Source organism: Paroedura picta, chromosome 3 (assembly GCF_049243985.1).
Source record: "Paroedura picta isolate Pp20150507F chromosome 3, Ppicta_v3.0, whole genome shotgun sequence".
Classification (NCBI taxonomy): Eukaryota; Metazoa; Chordata; class Lepidosauria; order Squamata; family Gekkonidae; genus Paroedura; species Paroedura picta.
The window spans coordinates 173,952,550-173,962,605 of NC_135371.1; the positions used below are offsets into that span (position 1 = coordinate 173,952,550).

Sequence of the window (10,056 nt, forward strand, 5' to 3'; positions counted from 1 at the left end):
AAGCATGCCGGCACGCAAAATTAAACTTTGTTGGTCTTCAAGTTGTCACTGGATTCAAACTTTGTTCCTGTGAGGTGGCTTAGGCTAAGGGAGTTTGACTGACCCAAGATCTTAGTCCTGTTCCATCAGCTGGCCAGACCAGGAAGCCCATAAGATGTGAAAGGAACACCACACTGCCACATTGTTCATCCCACCTCCATCAACTGACATGCTGCTCCTGAATATGGAAGCTCCATTTGTGTTTCATGGGTAATTGCTGTGGGCAGACCTCTCCTTGAGGATTCATTTCATCTTTATCAGGATCCAGCTATGGTGTACGCGTGTAAAAGAGCCAAGTGCTATGGTTAGAAGGTTGGATGAAAAGCCATATTGACTTCTCCTTGGAAGAAGAGCAGGAGAAGAACCCAGTTGACAAACTGGAGGCAGAAGATTCCACAAACAAAACACAAATGCAGCCAGGAGAAATCAGGTGAGGCTCTTCCTGCAGCCTCTTCCACTGGCCTTGACCCCTTCCTTCTGTCACGCAGGCAAACCAGGGAATGGGAGGGTGGGGGGAATTGTCATACTGTGATTGCAAATTGCATGTCTTAAGTAGGCAATTGTATTTTAACACAGAACTGTCTCCAGTTCTGAAGCTACTCTGGCCCTTGTTGGGAAATTCTGGGGGCCATGGGGTGAAATATGAAATGGGAAGGGTCCTCACTCAGTGAGGTATAATGCTGTATGAAGTCCACACCTCAAAACAGACTTTTTCTCCAGCGGAACTGATCCACACCACCTCGAGATCAATTGCACCAGCCAGTCTCCAGGCCACACCTGGAACTTGGCAAGCCCATCAAAATCCAGGGGAATAACGGTGCTACAATTTATTTGGCGTCCCTCAGACATGCGCATTCAATGCATTCTTGCCTGAGAGGGACAGATGCACCTCCCCCCCCCTTTTTTTTTCTGCGCACGGCGCGCTATCTCCTACAACGCCGCCTCTTCCCCGCTGACTGGAAGAACACGCGAACTATAGCGCCACTCACCACCTACAACGCATGCGCCGAAGGAGAGCGACTCGCGAACGGCCGAAAAAGAAGCCGCGCCCCATGTCCTTGACGCGCATGCGCTTCCCCGAGCGCTCGGCGCGTTCCCTCTCCCTTCCCCGTCCTCAGGATGACGCCGCAAAAACCAAGTCGCCCGCATTGGCCAATGAAAGGCGGAGACACGGGCCCAGCCGCCGACCTATCGGCGCTCGCCTCTCCCCACGTGGTGTCCAGAAGACGGCGGGCGGACGACCTCGGCGAGGCAGCCAATCGGCAGCCACGACGGGAGCAATCCTTGCCGCCATTGGCCCGCGCGGCCTCGGCCGGCGGCCAATGAGAAGAAGCTGCGCAGGCTTCTCGCGCGGTGGCAGTTGGAAGACAGTCCGTTTGCCTCCCGCGCCCTTCCCCCGCCCATCCCCTCAGGTTTGAAACCGTCGTCGGCCGCGCGCTCGCCTCCCCCCACGGCCCCGCCCGGTCTCGTCTCTCCGCCGTCCTCCCGCGAGACTTCCGGGGCCCGTCGGTGCGGCCGGAGCCATGAGCGGGGGCGACGGGGCCTGGGACCCCACTTCCCCGGCCTCCAAGCAGCGGCGCCTCGACGCCTCGGCCTGTCAGTCGCAGAAGGAGACCGAGGCGGCCCAGGCGCTGGCGGACATGACGGCTTGGAGCGGCGCGGGACGCGATACCGCCGGCGGCCGGCAGGGGGCGCGCGAAACCTCTGTCGCCGCCGCGGGGAGCCTGGAAGCCGCCGCTGCTGCCCGGCAGGGGGCGCGCGAAAACACCGCCGAGGGGAGTTCGGATACCGCCGCTGGCCTGCAGGGGGCGCGCGAAACCGGATTTCTTCCGAACCTGGACAGCCGCGCTCGGCGGGAATCGGAGCCCGACGGGAAGGAGGAGCGATCCGCCGGCGTGGGAGGAGAGGCTGGGAAAAGTGGGGAGCAAGACACTGCCTCCCGCTGCCCCCTGGGGAGGCTGGAAACCCCCAAAGTGGCAGAAGAAGAGGAGGCAGCTGGGGATGGCCGGGAAGGACGGAGGAAGAGGAAGGAGGCCAAGGAGAGGCCCACGGTGGCTGAATTGGCGGCGGCTGCAGTGGCGGCGGCGGAGGATGAGTGCTCCATCATCTCAGTGGGTGAGGATGATGAAGAGGAGGACGACGGCGGAGGAGGAGGAGGAGAAAGAGGAAGGCCTCCCCCCAAGACAGAGCAGTTCCTGGAGGCACTGGAGTCTGTGCAGCTGGAGTTGGAGGCTGTCAACCAGCAGGCCGGCCGGGCCTTCAGCCAACTCAAGGCCAAGTTTGGTCACATGCGGCGGCCCCACCTGGAGAGGCGCAACCGCATCATCCAGAACATCCCTGGCTTCTGGGTCACGGCCGTATCCTTCCTGCCATAAGGGCGTGGGGAGGAAAGGGTTAAGAGCGATGGAGTGGGAAACAGGAGGGATGCCTTGTGGCTGATGGGCCTGTCAGCCTCCAGGCAGGACCCAGAGAGATCTTGGTTAGGATGCCATCATCTTGCATGTGGCAAAGGTTGCCCGTACCTGTGGCCTGATTGCGTACCTGTGGCCTGATGGCTCTCCCACCCTGAATCTCCAGGTATGTTCCAACCCAGCGTTGATAACTCTAGCACAGGGATGGCCAAACAGTGGCTCTCCAGATGTCCATGGACTACAGTTACCATGTGCCCCTGGCGCAGCTTGGAGAGCTACTGCTTGGCCACCTAATCCTGTGTGAACAGAGCTTGGGTTGTTGGTGAAGCTCAGACCCAAAGCTGGGGTGGACTTGGGGAGCTTAAGAATGGAGAACAGCTGGCATTATAGCTTTATGTTTCTTCGCCCAACGCTATCCCCAGTCTCCAGGAATTTCTCAATCTGGAGTTGGTGAAATTTGCAAAGAACGTATATCCCCTGGGAACACCGAAGAAAGCAGGAATGAAATGCTTCCTGGCGTATGCTTTGGTGAATGCTTCTTCTGATGCTTGCAGAAGCCTCTCCTGGGAAGTGTTGTTTTTGTCTGCCTTTAATAGAGTTCACTTCAGGAGGGGCTTGGAGACCTTTCAGAATTCCAAGCTCTGTTTTCTCCCCTAGTGAAAATGGCTGCTTTGGAGGTTGCATTCTACGGTTTTGTCTCTCTCCCCAGTTTCCACGTCTCTAGGAGTTTCCTACCCCAGGGCTTGGCAACCTTTAAAGTGCCGCTAGAATGAATCTACAATCATCTGAAGTTCTAGATCAGGGGTAGTCTACCTGTGGTCCTCCAGATGTTCAAGTCCCATGAACACCTTCCAGCAAACACTGTCAGGGGCTCCTGGGAATTGTAGTCCATGGGCATCTGGAGGACCACAGGTTGACTACCCCTGTTCTAGATGATATACTTGGACTTAGGTTCTCTCAGTATGACAACCTTGATCCACTTAGGACAGTTCTTACTGAGAATCTTCCAGATCCTGGGAGTAGGAAAGGTCTTCCAAAGCTGTCAGATGAGCGAGTGAGCTTCTGTGGTGCTGCAAAACCCCTGCGAATGGAATCCCCAAAGCTGTATTGGAGTTCCTTCCTTCTGCCTGGTGCTGGGCAGTGTGTTGGTGGGAGGCAGGAGGGCGCCTGGCAGTTTTCTGCTTTCCTGTTGGATCACATTTGTACCCATCCCCCAAAAAGTCTGCTTTTTCCCTTTGACTCTTACCTGCCAGTTTCTCAATCACCCTCAGCTTTCAGCCATGATAAATGACCGGGATGAGGATACGCTGAGCTACATGACCAACCTGCAGGTGAACTGAAGTGGGGGAGGGTTGGCTCCAGAGAGACTGTGGCTCACGGCAGAGCCTCTGCTTGGCATGCAGAAGGTCTCGGGTTCAATCCCGAGCATCTCCAGTTAAAAGGACCAGGCAGGAGGGGATGGGAAAGACCTTGGCCTGAGACCCTGGCTCAGTGGCAGAGTCTCTGCTTGGCAGGCAGAAGGTCCCAGGTTCAATCCCCGGCATCTCCAGTTAAGAGGACCAGGCAGGAGGGGATGGGAAAGGCCTTGGCCTGAGACCCTGGCTCAGTGGCAGAGCCTCTGCTTGGCAGGCAGAAGGTCCCAGGTTCAATCCCTGGCATCTCCAGTTAAAAGGACCAGGCAGGAGGGGATGGGGAAGACCTTGGCCTGAGACCCTGGCTCAGTGGCAGAGCCTCTGCTTGGCCTGCAGAAGGTCCCAGGTTCAATCCCCGGCATCTCCAGTTAAAAGGACCAGGCAGGAGGGGATGGGAAAGGCCTTCCTTGAGGGATTGTATGGTGGGGTGAGGTAGGCTGAGGCAGCTTTTGATCCTAAATTCCCTGATGACTGGCTTTTGTCACTTTTACCAGGTTGAGGAGTTCGGGAAGTCCGGCTGCAAGATTAAGTTCTACTTCAACAGCAATCCCTATTTCCAAAACGAGGTCATCGTAAAGGAATTCCAGAGTGGCTCTTCCGGTATGGGGCAGGGCCCAGCATCTGGGGGAGGGATGTGGCTCAGCGTTAGAGCATCATTTTTAACATAGAGGAGGTCCCAGTTTCAATTCCCAGCATCCACTTAGCAGTAGGTGACATGGAAGGCCTCTGCCTGAGACTCAAGAGAGCCGCTTTCAATCTGAGTCGAGAAGCCTGGCTTTGACCGACCATTGACCTGATTCAGCAGCTTCATGGGAGAGAAGCCACGGGCTGTTCTCATCTCTCCCGGCGTGTCCGTGTCCTTTCCAGGGAGGCTGGTGTCCCATTCAACGCCCATCCGCTGGTGGCGTGGTCTGGACCCTCTTGCGCGTGGCCGGAAGAACTTTGAGATGAACCGTAGCTTCTTCAGCTGGTTCTGCGACCACAGCTTCCCGGCGGGAGACCGCATTGCCGAGGTGGGAGTGATGCCCTTCATGCCCTTTCCAGAGCTGCTTCCGGCATCTGGGTTTCCCCAACTCTTTTCCCTGCCTTTCTGCAGATCATCAAGGAGGATCTCTGGCCCAATCCACTGCAGTACTACCTAATGGGAGAGGGGGGTGAAAATGGCGAGGAAGACAGGTGAGACGCCAGATGACTGCGGACTCTTGTTTCTTTTCTGTTATCCATTTGTCGGCTGACCGTTGACCTCCAGGGTGAGATTGAGGGTTGGGATTGAGAGGACACCGGCATGAGCACGGGTGACGTTTCAAGGGTTGGTGCACGAATGTGAATTCCATCAAAGCTGGGAGGCCAGCGGGACCTCATGGGGTGATGCTTTCTGTCCTTCCATTAGTTCAGCAGTGGAATAGGCTGCCTAAGGACGTGGTGAGCTCCCCCTCACTGGCAGTCTTCAAGCAAAGGTTGGATACACACTTTTCTTGGATGCTTTAGGATGTTTAGGGCTGATCCTGCGTTGAGCAGGGGGGTGGACTAGATGGCCTGTATGGCCCCTTCCAACTCTATGATTCTATGCCTTTCTAGCGAGACAGAGAACGGGGATGATTTTGTGGTCATCGTGGATGACGATGGGGAGGAGGAGGGAGAGGAAGAGGAGGAGGAAGAAGAGGAGGAGGAAGCAGCAGTAGCAGGAGACGTGCAGGAGATCATGGATGAGGAGACAGAGCATGGTGAGTATTCCAGAATGAACTAACCCCAGAAGATACACAGTGGCCGTCTTGCTGTGTTTTAATGTTGCAGTGGTTTGGTGGAGGGATTCAAGTAGAGTATCTGCTTGGCAAGCGGAAGGTCCCAGGTTCAGTCCCTGGCACCTCCGGATTAAAGGACAAGGACATCGGTGATGGGATAGAGCCACTGCCACCGTGATGGGCTGATTCAGTCTAAAGCTTTTGAGGAGAGATGGTGCTTTGGTGACAGAGCCACTGCTTTGCGTGCAGCTGGCTCAGTCCCTGGCCTTTCCAGTTCAATGGACCGGTTAGTGGGTGATGTGACAGACCTGCCTGAGGCCAGTCTAAATAGACAATGCTGACATGGATGGGTCTGACTCAGTGGAAGGTGTTTCCATTCTTTCAGCTTTGTAGTGGCATCAGCTACAGCCACTGAGAAGTGTTGTCAGTCAGTGGCAGAGCGTCTGCTTGGCCGATAGAAAGTCCCAGGTTGGAGCCCCGACATCTCCAGTTAGAGGGACCAGGCAGGTGGGGATGTGAAAGGCCTTGGCCTATGAGCCTGGTTCAGTGGCAGAGCCTCTGCTTGGCAGGCACAAGGTCCCAAGTTCAATCCCCAGCATCTCCAGTTAACAGGCAGGAGGGGATGGGAAAGACCTTGGCCTGAGACCCTGGCTCAGTGGCAGAGCCTCTGCCTGGCAGGCAGAAGGTCCCAGATTCAATCTCCGGCATCTCCAGTTAAAAGGACCAGGCAGGAGGGGATGGGAAAGACCTTGGCCTGAGACCCGGGCTCAGGGGCAGAGCCTCTGCTTGGCAGGCAGAAGGTCCCAGGTTCAATCCCCAGCATCTCCAGTTAAAGGACCAAGCAGGAGGGGATGGGGAAGACCTTGGATTGAGACCCTGGAGAACTGTTTGCAGTCCTAGTAGGCAAGACTGACCCTCGTACTCAGAGTAGGCACCCTGTGAGGGAGGTGGAGCTGAGAGACCTCTGCGAAAACGGGGACTCACCCAAGTTCACCCAGCTGTCTGCACGTGGTGGAGGAGCGGGGAATCAAACCCGGCTGTGTGGATTAGAGTCCGCCCCTCTCAACCATGACACCATGATGGTTTCCAAGGGCAGGCTGGATGCAAACGTTCCAAACATATAAAATTATGAAGATCTGTCTGAGATATCCATGATAACAAAAGGCAGGACATTGAGCTGGTCATTCCAGACGGAAGGTAATTGGAGAGCCAGCAGGGTGGGGTGGTTAAGAGCGGCGGCTTCTACCCTGTTTTTTATACCCCGCTCCTGCAGCCAACTGATACCTCACAGGGTGTCTATTGTGGGGAGAGGAGGGGAAGGCGATTGGGAGGTGCTTAGAGACTCCTTCACAGAGTGAAAAGTTGAGTATCAAAACAATTCTTGTCGATCCCAAGGGGGAAGCGCCTGGTTAAGGCAGACAAGGTTATAACTTGGTGTAGGATTGCGGGAGAGCAGAAGAGCGGGGCGCAAGAAAGGCTGGCCGGGAGGGGGAGGGCAATCGCATTTGTTCGTCTAGTCAGAGTCCGAACGGCACCTTGACCCCTTGCTTTGCCTACCCAGGTGATGCCGTGGAAGAGATCGGGAGCAGCCAAGAAGAGAACGCGGCTGGCCCCAGCCCCTCCGTCCGCAAAGAGCCCGATGGGAGGGACTCGGAGTCTGAGGAGGACGGCTAGCTCCGCCCACGCAGGCCGCCCCGTCTGGTTGAACTTTCCCACGGTGACTTCCGTGGCACTTTGACCAATTGCACTTGGCCGCGGCAGGGGGAGGAGAGCAGTTCGAAGGCGCCTTCCTGCTCGGGAGCAGTCACGTTGGTTGGTTTATTTATTGCAGCAACTGCAGTTTTTTCCGCCCCGCCCTCCAGGGGAGAAGGGACCACCACACACCAGCAGCCCCCCCTCCCCCTCCTCCCTCACCAGATGCTTGGCGTCTCCTTACCTACCTGCCTGCGCGGGGACTGTTTGTGTCTTGACCCCGTCTCCCCCTGGTGGCTGCTCAGGTTATTGCCTGCCTGGTGGCCTTTTCCAAACAGCTCAGGGTTTCCCCCCCTCGTTCAGCTCAGCACTATTCAGCTGTGGATTTCCGCACCTTGGCCGCACTTCCAGCCGCGAGGAGGGTTCCGCTTGCCGGGTGGACCCTTCCGCTTTAGAGCGCTTGCTACGGGCCGATGAGCGCCTCTTTGCCGTCGCAACAATGCCACCCTGGCCCCCGCTCCGCTCGTCTCCCGTCCCGTGATTCTGGCCTGCCCACTGGGGCTTCCCTCCCGCCCAGCATGGGGTTGAAAAGAGGCCTCACTAATTTAGAGGGTGACCTCTAACGCGCCGGCTCAGTTTGAAGCAATAAGCAGCACAGGGCTGCTAGGGGTTGCCGCGGCTGAGGGGAGGCTCTGCTCTCGGGCTCGGCCCTTTCCCCAACGCTGCGGTGCATTGCAGTCAGGGGGCGGGGGAATGATTTCTGCAACAGCATGGCACCGGCAACGTACGCAGCTCTCCCCCTGCCAGCTTCCAACACACGAATGTGTACGTTTCCCTAGCAGTGGATCCGAAGTGTAAGCTCGTGCCCCCCCCCCTCCGTTCTCTTGCACCCCCTAGAGGCTGTTCTATGCAATGCTACTGATATTTGTAGAAAGGCGACTTGTTTTCCTTTGCTGGGTTTTGTATATTTCGTATCAGGACTTTGTATGTGTTTTTTTTTTTTTTACATAAAAGAGCACTTAATATGCAGAGAGCTTTCCAACTCGGCGTCTGGCTCCTTTCTTCCATCGGAAGCGGCGGTTGTTGCTTCTCGGAGGCCGCTCCGTAGGGATAGTGGTTAAATCTCCAAGGGCGTGCAGATCGGCCTCTCTTTTGTCAGATGATGGAACGGCTCGTATGTTCTCCCCCCCCCCCCATCTTGCTTCTCTTGAGGTGCTACTGGATTTGATATAGCAGCAGCCCAGTGGATGCTTCTTTTGCTCATAGTCCTCACTCATTTAGAGGGTAACTTCTCCCCTGCTAGCTCAGTTTGAGTGTTGTCCTTCTGGCAGTTGCCTTCAAAGAACTTTTAAATGATTCTTCAGTACTCTTTGAATTTAAAAAGGAACACTGGGTGGCTTCATAGAAGAGCTTTTGCCGGAGGAAACACGCTACCTTGGTGTGATTTGCTCGCTGAAAACTAACCTGTGCTAACTTGCTGACCTGTGCACAATTGCACAATTGCTCACTTGTGCTAACTTGCTCAGTTGCTTTTTGACCCTGGGGGACTTTCTTGAGAAGTCTGGTTCTCTGGTGAAAGTTCCTAGACGATCAATCCTATAATGTCTTTCTGATCAACTGTATATGTGCTCTTTCTTTCTGTGTGTGTTCATGTGTGTGCGTGTACGCATTTGTAGCAAAGCACCCCTGGTTCCAAGGGTTATTGTGAATGCTGACAGCTTATTCCACCTTGCAGGTGTTGTTAATTGGGCCTCTTTGCCTATACGGCCCTAATCTTCAAGGACAGACTTGGGAACTTGATAATTCGCTCTGCATGAGAACCTGTGGCCCACAGGGTGGGAGGGGGGGAAATGAGTGCTGAGGGGATGTTCTAGAGCAGGGGTAGTCAACCCGTGGTCCTCCAGATGTTCATGTACTACAATTCCCATGATCCCCTGTCAGCATTTGCAGGGGCTCATGGGAATTGTAGTCCATGGACATCTGGAGGAACACAGGTTGACTACCCCTGCTCTAGAGGGTTCCAGCAAGAATATGTCCTGCTTAGATCATTATCTCTTGATGCCGGTTGGCCAAAATGTTAGAAGAGCCTGGAGAAGGAAAACTAGCTTGGATTCAGATGGACTAAAGGCCTGGGCTGTTGTGTGCTTCTATCACAACGGACAGCAACATAGAGGATGCTTAAGCTATAGCCTTTGGGACTTTTAAGATTGTGCCATCTAATGCAGGTTTCAAATATGTTAGTTAAGCTAGTTTTTCTTGTTATCTTTTGCTGTCTGATTTTAGAGTGGTGTGTTGCCTTAGGGAGAAAAATGTCTGAAAATTGTTCATATGAATGTCATATATATTTTTGCAAGGAATATTTTCTTTTGCACACTAGGTCTGGGAGCCCACAGGTTTCAGGCTTGGACTCCTTGACGTGCTGGCAGTTTGAGGGGATCGGGACCTTTGTGCACAAGGAAATTGAAAGGCAACATGCTCTCTGGGCTTGCAGAGTGTTTTGTTATTTTGGTGAAGTCAGGAAAGATGGCAGCTGCAGAGTTACCAGGAGCCTTGAGCAGCATTGCAGAAACGGAGATTACCTGGGCTGAGAATCAGACATACAGGCAGGTGCGAGGAAGGGGGGAAGAAGACCAAGACACTGAGATTCCACTAATTGCCATGGTGAATCATAAGCCGTTCAAAGTCCAACGGCTCCAAGCAACAGACCCCATGACTGAAGGCAGTACTGGTGGTTCAAGAGGATGGCAGAGCCCTTGGGAT

The 10,056-nt window shown here is 54.9% G+C and overlaps 1 protein-coding gene across 1 annotated transcript; it reads left to right on the forward strand.

Annotated features, from left to right (window-relative positions):
- The first annotated feature begins 1,024 nt into the window (after positions 1 to 1,024).
- LOC143833651 (uncharacterized) lies at positions 1,025 to 8,338 on the forward strand. Its single transcript, XM_077329730.1, has 7 exons — positions 1,025 to 2,396; positions 3,704 to 3,781; positions 4,357 to 4,462; positions 4,730 to 4,875; positions 4,959 to 5,038; positions 5,441 to 5,586; positions 7,166 to 8,338. The coding sequence occupies exons 1-7, from the start codon at positions 1,563 to 1,565 to the stop codon at positions 7,276 to 7,278; spliced, it is 1,503 nt and encodes a 500-aa protein (XP_077185845.1). The 5' UTR covers positions 1,025 to 1,562; the 3' UTR covers positions 7,279 to 8,338.
- The last annotated feature ends 1,718 nt before the right edge of the window (positions 8,339 to 10,056 follow it).